The sequence below is a fragment of the Protopterus annectens genome, chromosome 1.part2, assembly GCF_019279795.1.
Source record: "Protopterus annectens isolate FY-2018-M chromosome 1.part2, PAN1.0, whole genome shotgun sequence".
Taxonomy (NCBI): Eukaryota; Metazoa; Chordata; order Ceratodontiformes; family Protopteridae; genus Protopterus; species Protopterus annectens.
This window is the reverse complement of record NC_056727.1, coordinates 1,065,342,268-1,065,364,314: the sequence shown is the minus strand read 5'-3', so window position 1 is coordinate 1,065,364,314 and position 22,047 is coordinate 1,065,342,268. Positions and strand designations below refer to the sequence as shown.

Sequence of the window (22,047 nt, the reverse complement as noted above, 5' to 3'; positions counted from 1 at the left end):
AGACATGACAAGCCAATTCATTTTCTCTTACTGAGTAAAGTAAACACACACGTGACATATTTGAATGCATTACTAGTAGACACTTCTGATCTTCAGGTACATTTGATTTCACATTATCACTGCTTTTATTTTGAACATTCATTAGGGTTAGTGTTGGGATGAGCATGGCTCTAAATGCAGGGTCACACAAAACTTTTTATTTTAGCAGTTGAGGTTTGAAGGGAAATTAGGAAATAATGGCAGGCATTTCAGTTTCGACTTTATACCTTGCAAATAATTCATGTACCTGTCTTTGGGACTTTGTGCCCCATGAATTGCAGCTCTGTCCACATTTCCTGCACTATAAGGGCAAGAGGTATGAGGTACAGTCTGTTAGAAGCCTCTCTGGAGTATAGCAGTGAAGCTTACCTCTCAGCTGTGCTGAATGTCCAGATTTTCACCTCGCAATGTGAGCATTTCATAATTGCTCTTTCAGAAGATTTACAGTTGTCTTTTCTTTAGCAGACCGATGCCGTGAGGGATGCTGCTGCAGTGGATGTTCTGGCCACTGAAATGGTGTGCAATGAGATTACATATGGTGGTCTCGACAGGTGATGGATGCTGCTGTGATGGGGGTTTTGGCCACTAGAGCTCTACGCATTGAGGTCACAGGTGGAAGTGCAGAGTTTGTATCAAATGGTGATCCAAAGGAGGTGGTCTTGTCAGGTGATGGAGGTTACTGCAAAGAGTGGTTTGGCCACTTGGGTGGTACGCTCTGAAGTCACAGATAGTGGTATCCTTTATGTGCTCATGATAGTTTGTGTGGTATGAAATTAGTGTGAGGATAGGTAAGGATGAAATACATCAGGGGCGTGGTGAAGCAGGTGTTTAGGTTTAACTCTGGGGAGTTTGGGGTAGTCTGTAGGTGGGGAAGAGTCATAACAACTGAGGTGGGTTGGATTTTGGAATCTGGCTGAGTGATTAGCTAAGCAAGACCTAGGGTTGGGAGTTTCTTTTTTTTTTTTGACCCTTTCATCTACCACTTTAGTTAAAGGGAAGGTTTGGAATAGGGAAGTATGCTGATAATTTGAATTAATTGATACTTAAATTAATTGATGTGGTTAGGGTTTATCATCTGATGGAAGCAGGAAATGCAATAAGTAAAGCCTTTGCAGGCTTTAGTGGACTTGTGGCTAAAGACAGGAGGCAATGGGGTGTTAAGCTTCATTAGATGTTAGGTTTCATTGATTACATGGTGGTTTGTTTGGAGAAGAATACTGCCTTGGCCTTGCTGATTTTGGCTTATTTTCTGTCGATCTGAGAGGTACAGTGTATTTTGAGTGAGGGATGCTTGCTTGTGACATGATCAGAAGTGACAGTGGTTGATCAGTCACAGTGTTGGGTTGTGAGACATAAAGACATTTGACTTAGAAAATGGGATGTGATGGGGGTACATTTTGAGAGTGGGATATGTTTGTGGTTAGAGTGTAGGTTTTCGCACAGTTACAATATGGGTATGTATTCTGCTGTGCAGGTGACAGACATGGAAGGTATGTTGGTTAAACTGAATTTGCAACAGCCTGAATTGTGTAGGTTATCTTTGTTACGTGGATGTCAAGGTAGCTGGGGGTAAAGGGAATTTTCTGGATAGAGAAACAGGGGTGTCCTTTCATTGGTGAAAGGGAAGACTGGGGATGCATTTTCCCATTAATGTACAGGTAATTGATGGGGGTTTCATGGATTTTCTATTGAATGAAAGGTGGAGGGGTCAATTTGTAGGAATTTTCATCTCTTGTAGAGGAAGGAAGGGATTGTGAAAGTTTGGAGGAGTAGGACTGGGGGGGGTAGGTCATTGGGTTTGTTTGATATTCTTTACTTTGGGCTGCTAGGAGGTGGTAAGTTATATGTATGACTTCTAAGAGTAGGTAGGGTTTGATGGAGCATTGTAGGTATGCAGGTATTTGGGGGGAATATGTGGGGAATTGGGTGTTTCCATTGGCGAAGTAAAAATTAGAAGGTTTAAGCAAGGTATTGTTTTGTCCTAGGAGATGTAGGCCATGGTTTGTTTCTTTACCAGATGTGAAGGTAACACATTGAAAGAAAGGCTTCAAGGGGGAAATTCAATGCAAGTGGTGATTAAGGATGCTGTTGAGCTTTTTGGGCTCCTGAAGTTTGCTTGTTGGACAGTTTACTTGCATCATTTGGGTGAGGTCTAATAAGTTGGTGTATGTTGTTTTAGTATTGTGGTGTCTTTTGGAGCAGTTTAGTGGTACGGCCATTTGGCAGATGGATTGGATAGTTCATGGAGATTTGCTTTTGTTTGCAAAGGTGGCAGAAGGTACTGAGTTACTTTGCGGGGTTTGGTTTTGGGCTTGTTGGCTGGCAGGAGAGAAGGAGGATTGGAGGAGGGATGTTGAATATTTGGAGTTAGTTTCAATTTAGATGGATTTATAGGTTTGCCAGGAGAAGTTGTTGGGGAATAGGGTTCATTTTTATCAGGTTAATATGGCAGTGGTATGGGTTGTTCAAGCTGCTAGATGAGGTGTGACAGGTTGGGTTAGAAGGATTAGATGATTTCTGCAGGAGTCTGGGGCAACTTTTCTAAGGAAGGCATATGATAAGGCACTGTTAAATAAATATGTGTTGCAGCTGCCTGGGGAAAGGAGTTTGGTGGGAAGGACTGAGTTATTTAGATCAGGCTTGGGATCAAGGTAAGGCAGCTCAGTTGGTCAAGGAGGATTTAGTTGCGATTAGTGTAGTTGCACATGTGGCAGAGCTACATTCATTTACCAGATCTTGGATAGTGGTTCATATGCAGGAAGGGTTGGGGTACATTTGATAGGGTGAAGATTGACAGTCAGTGGCCACTGACAAGATAGCTTTTGTTCTGAGGGTTGGCATTGCTGAATTGAGGCTCACTGGGTTACAGTCTGTATGGCATTTGCTTTATGGATGTATTGAAGTCATTAAGATGGTGGTTTGTTGGTTAGCAAATGCTATGTTGGTCATCAAATGTTTTCTTGCCTTATAATGGAGAGTTGGTGTGATGGTGGGATTGCTATTATACTGATCTTTTAGAAAGGAAATCTCATTTTGGTCATTATTACATCCAATGGGTGGTAAACTGGGGCTGCTGTTAGGCATGAGAGCATGCAATTGACCTTACTTTGTTTTAGTAAGGTACTTTGGCAGGTAATGACCTGGGGATCATTAGAAGCTACTGTTGGTAGTTAGGGTTATACAGGGTTATGAGTGTTATTTTGGAAATGGAGAGGGATCATTGGTTAATTTTCAGCCACTTAGGTAATTGGCTGCTTTGGACATTTATATGATAGGGTTTTAGGAGCTTGATGACAGAGATCCAGTTTGGTTTAGTGAGGATGGAGTACACCAAATGAGGTTTGGCTTCATCTCTTTTTAATGTGTGATTAGGTCTGTTTTGGAAGGTTTTGTTGGAAGTTTTGTTAGGAAGGAGGGGTAACAGCCTGGTCAGGCTGGTGGGAGGAGAAGAGGGGCAGGCTTATTCCTCTTTTTTCCCCCCTCACAACTTTTCATAATTATTCCACAAATGTAGAGAGAGTGCTGTTGATGTTTCAAACTGACTCTTCCAATGTTTACAATCGACTGTGAATGTTGCCCATATTATGTTGCACCTAAACTTGCTTATTGTGCATTTTCATAACAGCAGTCAGATTCATTTTGGAGTTATTGTCATTATTTTGCATGATTGAGTTTGCATTTAATTTGCATGCTATTTTCTTTTACTTTAGCCTTTAACAGGATTAGAGTTTTGAATAAAATCTAATTATTTGCAATTGAAGTATACTTTTATTCTAAAGAATAATATTGTAGATTATGTCTCTGTCATGCATATTTATATCATACATAGAATCTGACAAACTAGTCTCAGTAATAGTTAAACACACACACACTTGGGTAAGAATTGAAAAGCTATTTTTAGTATCTGAAAACAAATCATGAATTAAAACACAAATATGACATTAACTGCTTTTGTCTCTCAACAGATAAAAATGAGTTTTTATTTTTAGCTTTCATTTTCATTTTTGAGTACTTGTAGTAGATTTTTTTTGCATTAGTGTTTTTTTTTTGCGTTGGAGTTGTCTGCTGAAGTATCTTTTGGAAGAGAGATGAAGGTGTTACCTTGGATTTGTCTTTAAATTCATAATTTGTTTTCAGCTATTGAAAAAAGCAGGTTTCCATCTGTACTTACTTTTGTGTGTGTTTATTTTAAAATGTTCTCTCTTTCTTCCTTTTCTTTTTTTTTTTGCTATTACCACACTGGTGCTGCAGATTACTTTTTATTTTATTTCTTAAACTAGGTTGAGTTAAACTTTGCATCAAATTCTAATGCTTCTATGCTCTAACCCACTCCCTTTCTACCCTTGGATCCAAACTCTGGAGGGATCTTCCCTCAAATCATAAAGACCCCTCCAATTATTCCTCCTTTCAGGCCAAGTTAAAGAACACCTCCCAGCATAAGCTAAAGCCTTCGATACAATACCCCATTCGGGCATTATAGATAAGCTCACCAGCTTAAATATAAACCCCTATGTCACTAGATGGGTTGCAAACTGGCTCAAGGACAGAACCCACATGGTTAGAATTGCTGGAGCCATGTCAGACTCCAAACCAGTTACAAGTGGCGTCCCACAAGGCTCAGTCCTGGGACCTCTCTTGTTCGGTATATATTTCTCGGAGGTACAGGCCAACACGGAAGGACTGTGGCTGACCAAGTTCGCAGATGACTACAAACTGGGTGCCATAATCGACTCTCCAGCCGACACAAGCATCCTCCAAAAGGGCCTCATAGAAACAGACAACTGGTGCCAGAGCCATGGCCTCAAGCTAAACGCCAAACAGTGTATAGTCATCCCCTTTGTCTAAAACAAAGTGCCCACAAATTACCACATAGGTGGTAATCCATTAAGTACAGAAGAAGTAATTAGGGACCTGGGGACCCAAGTTGATAGCAATCTCTCATTTGACAACCACGTGGCCAAAGTGGTTAGAAAAACATTTTATATAGCCCACCTAATCATGAAGGGATTCACATCTAGATCAGGGGAGGTCATCGTGCCTCTTTACTCATCCCTCATCAGGCCCATAATTGAGTACAATGCCCCTTTTGGGATGTACCTTACCAGACACCTGCAGCAACTGGAAAGACCCCAAAAGTACCTCACCAAGAGGATCAAAGGGCTCAAACAGATGCCATATGCTGCCCGGTTAAAGAAACTCCAGCTCTACTCAGTGGCATACCGCCTGCTCAGAGGCGATCTGTGCCTGACGATAAAGCCATGTCCAACCCGAATTAATGGACATGCTGCACCTCAGAAAATCCAAATCCCATCAAGCTACGCACTCGAGAGACTTGAACCTCAGCACTGAAATAAATAGGACATGCTGGAGGGACAGATTCATAACCCAGAGGCTCCCTTCACTCTGGAATAAAATCCCAGTCCAGGTTAGGCAGAGTCTCTCATTGACTCTCTTCAAGAGGAATCTTGATGAGTGGATGGGAGATCGTAGGTTTACCCCGGGTATCACTTCTGTGTCACTGTTAGACAGAGGCGCAGTATACTAACCTTGAAAAAGGGCATAGCAAAATTAATTTAAAATGGGTGGCAAAAGCCAAACACACTCTAGCTAGGCTTATAAATGCCCTAGGGCAGATAGCCTAGTATGAACCTATGAACCTATGAACCTATGATATGCTTCAGGTCACATAACCTAGTCTCCCTAATCTCTGACACGCACTGCCTATACTTTTCTCTATCTCATTTCTTCTCTAACTCCTAAGATGCCTACTCTAACTGGTGTAAATACTGTACATAGTGGCTTCTGTCAACTACTTTCTTAAAATCATTTTTTTCTATTGTATATTAACAATTCCTTCATTTTAGTGTTCTCTTTTATTATATAAATTATTTTTATTTTTCCACTTGTGTGTGTTCACATTCCTGGCTGAGACTGACATTATTCCAATGGGATCAGTGCACTACCACAGTTAACAAAGTGTATAAATAAATACATTAATAATACATATCATTTTGACAACTCATTTTCTATTGCTGTTAATCTCTTTACATACTTTATAAATTAGACCTACTTCTAAAATTAAGCTTTCTTAACTGGTTATTTTCTCAGTTTATCCTTTAATGTGTCATTTTTTGCTTCTATCAAAAGTATTGCATTCTAGTTGCATCTTTATTTTAGTCACATCTACTTCTTATCCCTTCTTACTGGTAATTCTCATGGAATCTGATTTTTTCAGATATCAAGTATATGACAATTATTCAGCTGATTCTGAACAGTCTCTACATTCTCAGCAAATATATTAATAGCTGCATTTACATGTGGTGCAAATTCCTGCAATAAGCTAGCTGTTTTCCAATTAATCTTGAGAAGGGTAAGTACTTCTCTGTCATTGTCTGTATTAGGTACCTTTTAATAAACACTGTTCAGCTTTATAAATACTCCGCAAAAATTCTATTCTTCAACTGTTACAGATTCTGCAGTCTTCCTTTCAATTTCCTGCAACTTATTTAAGTATAAAAACCGAATAGGACGGGTACCTTGAACAACTAAGAAACCAAAAACAGTAACAAAAGGTATCAGTTGGAGGTATCTGAATAACCACGAAGTAAACGTGTAGCAGCCACAATAGGTTTAATGCATAAATGCCAAAAATCTCCAAAGAGTTTTCATCCACTAGACTTCATCAGATGTAACAAACCATAAATTGAAGCAGCTTTTATACCCTCCCCTCCACATTTACTTTGAGTTATAAATTATTCAATTATCTAATTAATACCACTCAAAATCAACCATTAAAAACCATAAATGTTAGTTAAAAACTTTGCAAAGTACTTGTGCATAAATAAACAAATATACAAACAATACATATTAAAAAGTAATCAAATACTTATATAGATGTAGACAAATAAACCAACCAAAATGAAACTAAACTGGGAAACCACAAAGTGAGCCGACACCACAGGAACAAAAAATAGAATTTAATATTGAGCGCTTTCGTCACAAATTACAGTTGACTTCTTCAGAAAAAACAGAGTATCACCTCTCAACTCCTTAAATACTCATTACAATGACATCATTAACAAGTGTGTGTTGAGCACCATATGCATTTAAAGATACAGACTCCCTTTTTCACCCTTTATACATACAAAGTTAAAAATGATGTTAAACTGCATATAATATCTAATTATATTAAATACTTCAGACTTAAAATGTTGACTTAGGTTATAAAGATATTAAAATAATAAAATAAGCTAATTATATAAAAAAATTAGCTTTTAACTTAAAAAAACTGGTTATTGAGACCATGTCATTCAATCCTGGGTTAATGCTGGCATTAACCCTCAATTGCCATAACAATTCTTTATACTCAAGCAAATATTCCATAGGACCTCCTCTCTCATCCACCATAAGATGTTCAAGAACTGTGAATTTTAAATTGTGACCTGGGTAGGTAATGACATGCTTAGCCAGTGAATTTTTAGATTAAATTTCCTAATGTCATAAAAATGTTGGTATATACGTGCTCAAAAGGCATTCTTTGTTTTGCCTATATAAAAACAAGCACATCCCTGACAAATACCACTATATATGACATTCTTACTACTACAGTTGTAATTATGTAGCAGTTTCACCCATCCATAACCTTTAAGGAATACGCTGTCACCTTCCAAAATGTAATTGCAGTGAGTACACTGATTACATTTAGACATTCTCCCTAGTGCTCCGAAAGTATTACCACCTTTTTTCCTCTCTAAGATGTTTTTAACACTGGTGTCCTTTCTATACACAACCACTTCTCCTATACTCTCTACTAGAGTTGGATCCCCTGGCAAAATAAACCAGTTCTTGAAAACAATGTCCTGAATCAGTGGGAACTGGGGTGTATACGTTAATATAAGGCCATGATGGAAACAATCAGAAGATGAGTTACTGTTCTCCAATGGAGCACACAGTGTTCGTGATGTCAATCCCTAACAATGGATAGAAGTGACCCTGTAATCTCTTCTTGGTCATTTCATCAAGCAGGGGTGTCACAAATTGCTCCGGGTAACCTCTGTGTACCAACATCCTCAATAAAACTTCCCTTCATAAAAATCTTCGATCTTACTAATCATGTAAGCCAACATCACTCCCTGGCCTTTAACCAGGGATCATTTTTGATGGACTGGGTGCCCGCTCTTATAATGAAGAAGGGAGTTTGAGTAAGTTGGTTTACGATAAATGGTGGAGCAAAATTGTGCAGAAGCATAATCTTTGCTAATCCTGATATCCAGATAACTAATGGAATCTAAATGAGTTTCCATGGTGAATTCCAGAAATGTGGTACTAGAATTGAGGAACAGTAAGAAATCATGCAACTGGTCGTAATTGCCATTCCATAAAATCAGGATGTCATCTAGGTAACATCCGTAAAACTTACAACATGACATCCCTTCAGATGAAAAAACCTTGGAAAGTTCCCACTGGGTCAGGACTATGTTTGCAAAAACTGGTGCATAGGCTGCGCCCATAGCCACCCCTGTGCTCTGTTTGAACAATTGACCCTCATAAATTACAAAACTGTTCTCCAGCACCAGTTCCATCAATGTCCTTAAAGTCAAAATTTTAGTGTGCAAAAACTTGGTGTACTGACATAGAAAGTCATAAAACATATCTACGCCTTCATTGTGGGGAATTACATTAAATACGTCCTTCACATCTATTGTTGTAAAAATAATATCACTACCAAAATACTCCTGTTTTATTTTTTATTTTTTTATTTTTTTAAGACAATCCCAGGAGTCCTTGATAATATGTGAAAAAGGACTTAAACAGTTCTTTATCTGTGATTCCAAGAACTTTGCAATTGAAAAAGTCTTAGATCCTTTTGCATCCATGATTGGTCTTAAAGGTGGGTGCCGGATGTAAAAAAAAAAATAAATAAAAAAATAAAACAGGAGTATTTTGGTAGCGATATTATTTTTACAACAATAGATGTGAAGGACTTATTTACTGTAATTCCCCACAATGAAGGCGTAGATATGTTTTATGACTTTCTATGCCAGTACACCAAGTTTTCACCTTTAAGGACATTGATGGAACTGGTGCTGGAGAACAGTTTTGTAATTTATGAGGGTTAGTTGTTCAAACAGAGCACAGGGGTGGGCTATGGGCGCAGCCTGTGCACCATTTTTGCAAACATAGTCCTGACCTAGTGGGAACTTTCCAAGGTTTTTCCATCTGAAGGGATGTCATGTTGTAAGTTTTATGGACGTTACCTAGATGACATCCTGATTTTATGGAATGGCAATTATGACCAGTTGCATGATTTCTTACTGTTCCTCAATTCTAGTACCACGTTTCTGGAATTCACCATGGAAACTATTTAGATTCCATTAGTTATCTGGATATCAGGATTAGCAAAGATTATGCTTCTGCACAATTTTGCTCCACCATTTATCGTAAACCAACTTACTCGAACTCCCTTCTTTATTATGAGAGCGGGCACCCAGTCCATCAAAAATGATCACTGGTTAAAGGCCAGGGAGTGAGGTTGGCTCGCATGATTAGTAAGATCGAAGATTTTTATGAAGAAAGGGAAGTTTTATTGAGGATGTTGGTACACAGGGGTTACCCAGAGCAATTTGTGACACGCTTGCTTGATGAAGTGACCAAGAAGAGATTAGAGGGTCACTTCTATCCGTTGTTAGGGATTGATATCACGAGACTGTGTGCTCCATTGGAGAACAGTAACTCACCTTCTAGTTGTTTCCATCATGGCCTTATATTAACTTATACACCCTAGTTCCCACTGATTCGGGACATTGTTTTCAAGAACTGGTTTATTTTGTCAAGGGATCCAGCTCTAGTAGAGAGTATTGGGGAAGTGCCAGTGGTTGTGTATAGAAAGGACACCATTGTTAAAAACATCTTAGAGAGGAAAAAGGTGGCAATACTTTCGGAGAACTAGGGAGAATGTCTAAATGTAATCAGTGTACTCACTGCAATTACATTTTGGAAGGTGACAGCGTATCCTTAAAGTTATGGATGGGTGAAACTACTACATAAGTACAACTGTAGTAGTAAGAATGTCATATATGCTGGTATTTATCAGACATGTGCTTGTTTTTATATAGGCAAAACAAAGAATGCCTTTTGAACATGTATATACCAACATTTATACAACATTAGGAAAATTAATCTAAAAAATTCACTGGCTAAGCATGTCAATACCTACCCAGGTCACAATTTTAAATTCACAGTTCTTGAACAACTTATGGTGGATGAGAGAGGAGGTCCTATGGAATATTTGCTTGAATATAAAAAACTGTTATAGCAATTGAGGGTTAATGCCAACATTAACCCAGGATTGAATGACATGGTCTCAATAACCATTTTTTGAAGTTAAAAGCTATTTTTTTATATAATTAGCTTATTTTATTATTTTAATATCTTTATAACCTAAGTCAACATTTTAAGTCTGAAGTATTTAATATAATTAGATATTATATGCAGTTTAACATCATTTTTAACTTTGCATGTATAAAGGGTGAAAAAGGGAGTCTGTATCTTTAAATATATATGGTGCTCAACACACACTTGTTAATGATGTCATTGTAATGAGTATTTAAGGAGTTGAGAGGTGATACTCTGTTTTTTCTGAAGAAGTCAACTGTAATTTGTGACGAAAGCGCTTAATATTAAATTCTATTTTTTGTTCCTGTGGTGTCAGCTCACTTTGTGGTTTCCAGATATAGACAAATGTGAGCATATGCACACACATACAAATACATGCATGTGCAGGTGCACACACACACACACACACACACACACACACACACACACACACACACACACTCATATATAAATTGTCTCTGTGTGTTTTTCCTGCAAAGGGATGCACACAAAGAGAGTGTAAGTATTAATATTTATAGAACTGTTTTAGCCTTATGTTTTGCTGTTGATAAAATTTAATGATATGCACAACAGATTTTTTAATATTAAATATGTTTGAAGTTAACCACTACATATTAGTAGAAAAAGAATTTAAAATTCTTATAATGTTGCAAAAAATTCATTGCAATGCAGTTTTATAAAGGAATGTCACATATAAGAAAAATATGTAGATCCTATAAAGCTGCAAAGCTGTATATGTGGTTTTGTATATTTGTGGCTACCTTGTTTAGATATGTGTGTTTGTGATGCATGGTCCTACTTTAAACCTTTTTGGGAGGCATAATACCACTGTCTGAGGGTAATCCACATTCTGGTGTGGCTTACTGATTAAATAAAAACTTGAGCATTTACTCCCCTGGCGTTTTATTTGTTTCAGGAGCAATAGTTGCACCATACATCCAACACCATTATAAGAGACTAAGAATAGAGAGTTTCATCAAAGATTGTAACTAAACAATGTGCAAGTTTGGTAGTAAAGAACTGTCCTATCCTGGAAACTACAGTCTGCAAAAAATGGAAAGGTACTGGAAAATTATTAATGCTGTGGATTGCACTCTAGCTAGAAGTTTTTATAAATCTTCTTTTAATATAACAAAATGCTAAAAATGCCATTAAAACATTATTGATGATATGTGTAAATAGTATTTTTGCCATAGAATATGGCCTGAAATAGGCCAGCAAAGTGGAACAGCAGTTAGCATTGTCACCTTACAGGAAGAGGTTTTCAGGTTTGATTCTTGGCTGGCATGCCTTCTGTATGGAGTCTTCATGTCCAATCTGTGCTGCCATGGGATTACTCTGGGTGCACTGGTTTTCCCTCATATTGCAAAGATATGTAGTAGTTGGACTGGACACACTAAATGAGCTATAAGTTTAATGTACATATTTGTACGGAATAACGACCACAACATTCTAGCCACCAGTGGTATGAACACTGGCTCTAGACGATTGTCACTATTGATGTGACACCCCAACCCCACATGCGAAAAATGGGAAAAAAGGTGGTGTAGATGCATGGATGGATGTTTGGTCTGAAACACCCTTGCACAATTGATTAGGAGGCACTTAACTATGCATAATAAGTAGTGTGCATGTTCACATATATGAGTTTGCATGTGCATATGCTCATGTGGTTGCTCATATCCATGTTCGTGCACATATATATTACATTGCAATAACCTATCCCAAGGTATGCATTTTTACTGTTTACTCAGTCTCTGGTTTCCTCTTTATTATGACTTGTTCTGTCATTTAAAGGATAACAATGCAGTTATTTTAAAAGCTTGATGGTTGTCCTGCTATTTCTAACTACTATTCCTTGACAAAGAACCACATATTTACCAGGAGATGAAATGCACTGACATGAAGTACAAGAACAGGGTAAGAAGCCGGTTCAGTAACTTGAAGGATCCTAAAAATCCCAACCTCAGAAAGAGTGTACTATGTGGGGGCATTTCTGCTGAAAAGATTGCAAGAATGACTGCAGAGGTGAGTCTTCACTTTGATCTTGATAAAGGAAAAAAGAAAAGTGAACATTTGTAGAGCTGAAAGGCCATAGCAAACTAGACCACTGAGCATGTAACTGAAAAGTTAAGGAATCTGCATGGACGTATCTTCATTGTGGGAAGAACTCAAGTATTGACAATATGTTCTCAAAGTAGTTTACTGTAAGAAGCAGTATGTAGTTATGGAATTACACATAAGTAAATGTGCAAAGAATGGGCATAGCTGCATCCACCCATTTAGTGACATGATGAATGTTATTTACATGGTTGATGGCTGGACTAAAAATAATGAATCATACCCTGTGGGAGAAAACTGTTGATGAGGATAATGTTCAGAGAGTGTCTTTGCATTGTGTTGGCTTATGTACAAGCAGGAGGGCAAAGGATTGATTTAGTTAACAGAAGTGTTCTAGTGGTCAGTGCACAAATGAATAAAGACCAATGCCAACTATTATGCAAATGAATAAAAGATGAAAACAATCTTCCAAAAATAAGAGCATTGCTTGTTTTATATTAATAGACAATGAATAGTAACAATGTGGAGAAACATTTTGCAATGAGATTCTGAAAACAAATTTGGTCAGGTCTATGTTCGCATATCAAAAAAATATACAGCAAACAGCTACTAATTGAATGATAAGCAGTAAAAGTTGTATGTTCCAAAAACACATAACAACAAAAAATAATTCATCGAATGACCATAGTTGGCCAATATTGCAAATGTAACCAACCAAGATGGGGGTCCACCCCCACACCCCACAATGTGGTGAGCTGCACCTCCACACCCCTTAACTATATATATATATATATATATATATATATATATATATATATATATATATATATATATCAACTCCAAGATCGCACCACAGTGGGGAATAGGACAAATTTAAAAGGTTTCCTTTACTTACCTTATGCATCGCGGTACTCCCTGGATGTTGGTCAACTGTGGTCATTTGATGAATTATTTTTCATTGTTATGCATTTTTGGAACATTATGCTTTCACTGTTAAACATTCAATTAGTAGCTGTTTGCCATATTTTTCTTTTGATGCTTAAACATAGACCCAATTTGATCACATATTCTACCTTGCTAAGACTAGCTGTCTAGTCCTCTTTTTCCTAACAAGAGCAAAATGTATGCTGCTTTCCAGTGATCATTTTAAATACCAGGTATGTTGCATCTCCATGATCATGAAGTACAAAAGATATTCAGCTCAGCTGAAGTAAAATCAGTTTCCCATTTGTGATGATTTTCTTGTGCACAGTTTAGCATTTGCAAGTTGCATTAATTCAACAATACATTTGGAGGGTGACTTAATTCTTTTATGCATTGTCTCCACTTCACAGAACACCTTACCATATGGTGCTAGTTTTAGTTCTGTCCTATGCAGAATGGCTACACATCTGGAGGATTAATTAGTTCAACCAGGCATAGAACAACTTAGCCATTGTTGTAAACTGCAAAGTAAAATGTTTTAGCTTGACTCAGGCAAAATCAGTTTCCCTTATTTATGTTAATGAAGATCAATATGGCTTACATTACTTTTCCATGATCATCTCTGAATGCTGATTGACAACAAGGATCTTTTTTTAATACCCAATAAAATAATAACCAAATATGGGTAAGAAGAAATGGTTCATTTAGTTTACATGGTTAACAATATTGCTTGGCGCGTTGTCTCCTTTGCTGAATGCTGTGTTCATTCAACTGTTCAAAGCAGAATATCTGAGGACCATATTAATTTGGCTGCATGCAGAATAGCTTAACATCTACAGAACATATTACTTCAATGACACACAGGATACTAACATCTGTATATTGTATAAATTCTGGTGGGTACAGAATTGAGTAGCATATGGAAGCCATATTAATAAAACTATGCATGGGACAGCTTAACATCTGGGGGGATATATTAATTTTGCTTTACTAATGAGTTTGTGAAAAAAGATGATTAGTGGAAAACAATGTACTGTATTATGGTGCTTATTCTTTGATAATAACTATTGTCTGATGTCACATTATACAAAATAATAGCCAAATATAAGCAACAGGAATATGTCACTTTGTTTTGTATGATATAATTTGGTATTCTGCTGGCAGGATAAAGATACAGTACTATGGAATAATTTTTAGGGAAAGCTGAATTAAATTTGCCACACAAATGTGGATGCAATGAATATGATCCTATGAAAACAGCAGTCAGCATAACAGTCTTGATTCTTTGACAAACTCTATTTCCTGCTACTGAATAGTAGGGAATAATAGCCAGACACAGGAATCAGGAATATTTTACTATATGTCATTATATTAACATGATTACAAATATTCTTTTGTACAGCACTTACATAAGGATGTTACTGTACTGTGTAATACCTTGACTGTCCATGATGCTTGTCTTTGCAGGTTGAAAGCTATAATCATCCAGCCATACAAAGTACATTAAGAACTAAAATATGCATCATGTGTAAGCTGTATTACATCACGCAAACAAACTTGTAAAAAAAGATGAAGAGTGGGGAAACAACATACAGTAGTGTATAATGACTTGACTGCCCACTGTATCTTTTATGATGGTTAAATGCTGTAATCAATCAACAATGTAAAGTGCAACACTGGATGCCAGTAAAATGCATAATCTGGAGGCTGTACTAATGATATGATACAAATGTCCTTGTGAAAAAGACGATCATGGGTCAGCAATATACAACATCATGAGCTATATTCTTGGCAAGTGTGGATTTATGATACCTGACAGTGAAAAGTAACATCCAGATATAAGCAAGAGGAATGTGTAACTTATTTTACATAACTACAATTGTAATTTGGTTGACTGTTTCGTTCTTTGGCAAATAGAGCTTTTTGATACCTGAAAATGATAAAAAAAATAGCTAAATACAATCAGACCGATTGTTTCATTTGATTGGAAACATCATTCGGTGCACTATTTCCATGAAATAATCCTCTTGTTTGTATTTGCTTATTATTTCTACTGCTCAGTATAAAGGAAACATCATACAGAGTGGACTTGCAATGATGAGAAATGAGAGCTCACATGTTGTTGCTTTGCAGCTCTTGTTCTTAGTAATAATGAAAAATAATAATCATGGAAAAGTCTTTAATATATATACAAAACTGGTCATGGGAGAGCAATATCCAGCTTCACAGACTCGGATTTGGAGAAGTTATATTCTCTGATACCCAACTTTGAGAAATAATAGTCAAGTATATATCACAGGAGCATTTGTGTTTTTGTCTTACATATTTGCAGATATCATTTCATGCACTGCTTCCATATGGCCATAGTAGTTTACATATTTCTTTTTAGTTTCTGTTTTATTTTATTTTTTTTTAATACTGAAAAAAAATGCTGCAGAAAAAGTTATGATGGAAAAAACTACTTTCAGCATTAAATTCTTATTTTTTAGCAATTGCTATTCTCTGATTGCTGAAAGTAAAAAGTAATAGCTAAATACAGACTAGAAGGGAGAGGAGTATGGGTTAGAATCATAATCATTATTCTTTGACAAGTGCTATTCTGTAATACCGAATGTTAAGAACTAATGGCTGCACAGAAGCAAATTAAATCAGTTTTTCTTTTATATGATTGAAAATATTATCTTGTGCGTTATTTGCCTGTGACTGTAGAGGTCTTACATAGTTTTCCATTGCATTTCATGCTATCATTAATATTGAAAAAAATGTTGTAATTCAAAAAGCAATCATCATGGAGAAAAGATGTTCAGCATCTAGGTCCTGAATGTTTGACAATCAGTATGTTGTGATACTTGCTAGTGAGAAGTGATTCTCAAATATAAGCAACATGAATATTTCACTTCAATTTACATGACTATAAACTTTGATTGATGCATTGCTTGCATGTAGATATAGCAGTTTTCATATTCTTGCATTCTAGTTCAGTTTTTAATGATGAAAAATATGATCATAGGGAAATACATACAACAATATAGTTTTGCTTTATTGACAAATAGCATTATCTATTACCCAGTAGAAGTAATAGACAAAAGCAGGCAAGCGCACTAATACAGTTTATTTTACATGATTTTAAAACCACAATACATGATCTGTTGTTTTTCAGACCATTTCTCTTATTCTTACTATTGGCATCCATTTCTTTTATTATTCCCTCAGACAATACAATAGTGCTCTACAATTTTCTAACAGGCAATATTCTTTGATAGTCAGCAGTGAGAAACAATAGCCAAATATTGGCAAGAAGAATATTTAATTTCATTTTTCATGATGGAATATCTACTGTGAATGGCATGTTTCTCAAGTCACTTCCTATGTCCAACATCACCATCCCATCATTCTATTGTACCATAATGTGATACTACCTGTATCTGCAAGCCAGCATTTAGCATTGGCAAATGATTGGTTATTTATTTGTTTTGCTTACAGGGAAGACTCCAATGAATAGGGAGACTGACTGCATATTTACACACACCTGACTAAGGTGATTAGCCAGGCCATTTTAGGGTCATTATTCTAACATGATAGTCAATAACTATAATTTGATGTTAAACATATTTTAATATTGCATTGTTTGTACTACCACTTCATGATATTCAGATACAACAGAAAAGCATTGCTGAGACTATATGCAAACAGTTGTTGGCCAACACCTTTGTATTTTTTAATAAGTTAAATAACACTGTGGTCATTTTTTGAAGAAACTGGAAGTTATTGTACATTTAGGTCAATGAACTGGTATACCAACCACTGATGTCTCATACCTAGGCATGATCAGTGCTACACAGTTATACTTGTTGTCATGTTTAAAGAATGTGGTTAGACTCTGTATGGTGTCTAACATGAGTGACAGAATCTAAGTTTTAAAATTGTCAACAATATAATAATGCAATATTAGATAACTGGCTGGTTGTAAATAGAAGTACATTTTGGAATTGTTGAAATACTGCCCAAGCAACAGACTCAAGAACCTCATTTGGTGATTGTATGGAATACTACATAGCAGTATATAGCTTGTAAGTCAGGCCCCCAAACCAAAGATTAGGCTTAATTTTGAAATTATTTAAGTTAATAGTCTGTCTTATTCTCAAAGTTAATTGCTGCGAAAAGCTTGCCCGTCTTCTTTTCTTTAACACTGTATTAAGCTTTGTAATGAAATGTTAATCAATAAGTGACTATTTCTGTTAGAATGAGGATGTGATATGCACTTATTTCCATTTGTTCTGCAAGTATCCCATATTTTACCTGCTAACAGATCAAGATGAAGTCACCCTGCTATAGACAAAATGGAGTATTAAAATACTTAGTATGCAGAGTGTGATAGAGATAGTATGCTTCTAATTTTCATGGTGTAACATGTCTATGCCCTTTATTACTTCTTAATATTCTCAATACTGTAAATACAGAAGGATACATAATGTCTAAGAGTTGTCATATAAATGATTTCTAAATATGTATCTTTACAGTATTATCTCTAAAAGAGATTGATAACTGTATACCTTTGCTTATACTAAAACTTTTCCTTACTGTAAGATTAACATTTTCTTAAAATTGAGCTTGTTTTCAGCATCAGTGCTCAAGCCTTTAACATGATTCATCCCAGCTAAGAGTAATTATAGAATATGGATCCTCTCTATTATTGGTTATAAAATGCAACATGCTGCACTTCTTAGTGTTGGATATAATTCTATTCACTAATCTAGTAATGATGGTACCTGCTTTAGTATCATCTATAAACTTGCCATTCCGTACTTGGTCCACAGCAGGATATTTAAACATGAATACATGAAATGAAATGGCCAGGCTTACATCTTGTAGCACTCCTTTAATATCTCTCCCGACTGTAGACAATGGATCTTTCTCTCTAACTCCACCTATTTTATAACTGTCACCTGTTGGTCCATCTAATGATCAAATGCTCTACCTCTAAAATATGCATGGTTTGAATAATAGATTTATGGGGGATTGATTCAGTAGCCCTTCACTAGGTCAGGATAAATAATATCCACTTGGGCCATCATCAATAAATGATATCACATTGTTAAAAAAACAAGCACATTTGAAATAAAAAGTTATCTGGCTATCAAACCACATTGATTTTAGTCCATATGTAATAATAATTATGGTGAGATGAAATTGAAGCTGGTATATTGAAAACATACCTAAATTATTTTTCAAAACTGACCACGGCAAGGAACCAAGCAGAAAACTTTAATTATCACATTCTAGAGCCTTGGCTAATACACAGCCTTCAAAGGAGTACAAACCTAAAACAAGCTAGTTAAAATACTCACATCAATTAAACATTAACCAATAAAAACTAAAAGTACAAAATTAGATAAGTATCTTCCAATTACATTCTAAATTAAGACTTGAGGGACACAAAGTGTTAAACTTTAAAATAAAAACAGCCTCTTTATATAACAATTCCCCTTTATATGCATAATCAGAACAAAAACCTACAGAAATTTTCTTTAAAATGGTTAAGTACAACAGGATCTGAACTATGAAACTGTGCAAAATGACTAGTTACCGGACTTTCTAATTTACTTTGTCTAATATTTCTAACATGCTCTTGCAACCTCAATTTACATTTTCTCTTGCTCTCCCCTATGTATACTAAATCACAAGGACACTTAAGGGCATAAATTATCCCCTCAGTTTCACAATTATGGCTCTTAGAACATGTAAAAGGAGCACCATTAATATGGTCAAATGTCCTGACTATATACCGGCAGATATTACAATGTCCACATTTATGTGTACCTAGAATATTAAAATGATTCACTGTAATAAAAGAAGGTAACAAAAAATAATTCTGACCTAAGATGTCTCTTAAGTTTCTGCCCCTTCTGTAAGAAATATTTAATACAGGGCATAACACACCTGCCAAGTCTCTAAATTTAAACAAAAACTTCCAATAATGTTAACTAAAGCTACCATTTTATTACTAAAAGTCCTATAAGTGGTAACAAAAATAAAACCCATTTTATGTAGCCTTGTATCTTGTGAAGCATGCCTATTAATTGTAAACATATCTTTATTATTTTATTTATTTATTTATTTATTTTATTTTACATTTGTTGACCGGGCTAGTCTAACTGGATACATGTCCTGTCCATTTTCAGTAGAGGCCTGGGGAGAAAAGTTCCAAGCATAGGCAGTAACTTATTATACAATATTAACATAAAATATAGATTGTACTTAAGATGAATGTGTACAGTGTCATTTAGTGGGATTAAGCTGTGATCAAATACAGATAATAATATTTGAGAGAAATAAATGTGTACAGAGTCATTTAGTGGGGATAAACTAAGATCAAATACAGAAAATAAACAACATTTGAGAGGAAAAAAAACATATATATATATATATATATATATATATATATATATATATATATTTTTTTTTTTGGTACTAGGACAGAGATCATATTACCTCTTGGTTTGAGGTTAGCTTAATTGTTAGGACAGGTAGGCAATGTAGTACAGTAGAGAAGTGGAGTAAAGGGAGAGCAAGATGGGTAAAGGGGATAATTAGTCAGGGTTTGTGCAGGGACAAAGCCAATGAGTTTTAAGATATTCTTTAAAATGCTTTTTAAAATGATGTATAGAAGAGAGAGTAGAAAGTTTACTTGGAAGCTGGTCCCAGGCTTTTTCCACTGTGTTAGTGAAAAGTGAGTCCCCAGCTTTGTTGTTAGATTTAATAGTGGAAACTCGAAGCTTATTAGCTGAGTGAAGAGTTGTAAGGTTTTTGTAAGGGGTAGTCAGATTAATGAGGATTGGGGTATTATTAGGGGTGATAAAGTATCTTTTGGGTTATAGTAAGTTGATGACAGAGTAGTTGGTGCTGCAGTTCTAACCATCCCAATTGTTTGAGGTTGAGACAGTGGTGGGTTCTGAAAGGGTTGCCAGAGGCGAATCTGGCTATGTTGTTATAGCTAGTAACAACTTTGTTAAGGTTGTTTTTAGGAAGATTGGTATAAATGGCAGAAGCACAGAACAGGGTAGAGATCAGGTGGGTCTGGGCAATGGTGGTTCTGGCTGTTGGTGTAAGGAAGGGTTTGATTCTATAAAGGGAACCTATTTTTTTGTTGACAGACTTTATGGTAGTGTTAATATGGTCGTCATAGCTAAGGTTGTTGTCTATGGTTATCCCCAGAAGACGGGTTGCAGTATCAGGGGATATGGTAGTTCCATTGTTAGAGGTTATTGTGAAGTGAATTTGTGGTGATTTTTGAGTAGGAGCAAAGAATAATAATTTTGTTTTTTCTTCACTATTGTCATACTTATTTACTCTTGAACCACTAACAATTTCTGAACTAAGGGGTCGAAAGTTGTTATAAATTTTACAAACAGCATCTCTAACCACTTCATATTTACAACCCCTTGTACAAAACGTAGAGATCATCCTGTCAATCTCCCTATGAAAACCATAAACATCATTACATAACCTGCTAAGATGCACACACTCACCATAAGGGAGAGCTCTAAGTATATGGGGAGGTGGCAACTACGGCCATCTAAAAACTATCCCCATCTTCAAATTTTCTATGTTTAGTGGTAGACAAATAATTGTCTCTATTAATACTTAAAGTAACATCCTAAAAATTAGTAGACAAATAATTGTCTCTATTAATACTTAAAGTAACATCCTAAAAATTAATCTGCCTACCATATTGTAATCCATCAAATGAGAAACCAAACCTATTCTCTTGTAAGAAGTGAAAGAACTGATCAATTTCACTATAGCCCCCTTTACAAATAAAAATCAAATCATCACTGAACCAACAGTATTTAATCACATATTTATTAAAAAAGCACAATGATAAAGGTACTCCAACTCAAATAACCCCATAGTTAAGTTGGCATACATGGAGGCAAAAGATGCCCCCTTGGGTGTGCCTTTCAGCTGTCAATATAAGCAACCATTTAACATAAAAAATGTTAACTAAACATAAATATTCCAATTCCAATGTAAAATTAGATAAAGAAGAGTCACCTAAAAAGTGCTTTACAGCTTCCAAGCCCTTATGTTCAATAATCGTGTACAGACTGCATACATTGATAGTAACAAAATACATATCATTAGTCCGTTCAACATCTCAAATTTTATCTAAAAAATCACTGGTGTCTCTAATATGTGAAGGGAGCTGTAAAATATAGGGTAATAAAAAATGCAAAAAGTTCCCCATATTAGCTAGAAAATATCTACAGGCAGACACAATAGGTCTGCCTGGAGGATTAAATGCATGTTTATGGGTTTTAGTTAAGCAGTAAAAAACTGCTAGCTCACAATCCAAAATTTGAAATTCTTCATCTAAATCTGCACATGAAAAATATCCCAGTCTTTAGCCCTTCTCTAAAGGAGTCATGAAATTAGTAATGGCTTGCTCATAATTAAAAACAGTACTTACTTCATAAAGCTCATTATTCTGTAGATGCAACATATACATATTATAATATGGTTTCTAATTCATAATAACAATCTTATTGTCCTTGTCAGAGGGCTTAATTACTAAATTATTATTTTGTGACAACTCTTTCAGCTCCTTCCATTCAGTTTTAGACATAT

General features: G+C 35.8%; 1 protein-coding gene across 4 annotated transcripts in view; it reads left to right on the top strand.

Annotated features, from left to right (window-relative positions):
• The window catches only part of LOC122792228 (transcription elongation factor A protein 3-like), a 1,160,229-nt gene that overhangs the window by 1,016,654 nt on the left and 121,528 nt on the right, over positions 1-22,047 (top strand). For all 4 annotated transcript variants that reach the window (XM_044059974.1, XM_044059973.1, XM_044059975.1 and 1 more), the window contains one exon: positions 12,308-12,462. In XM_044059974.1, coding sequence (XP_043915909.1) covers positions 12,308-12,462 — 155 coding nt within the window. The remainder of the gene's footprint in view (positions 1-12,307; positions 12,463-22,047) is intronic.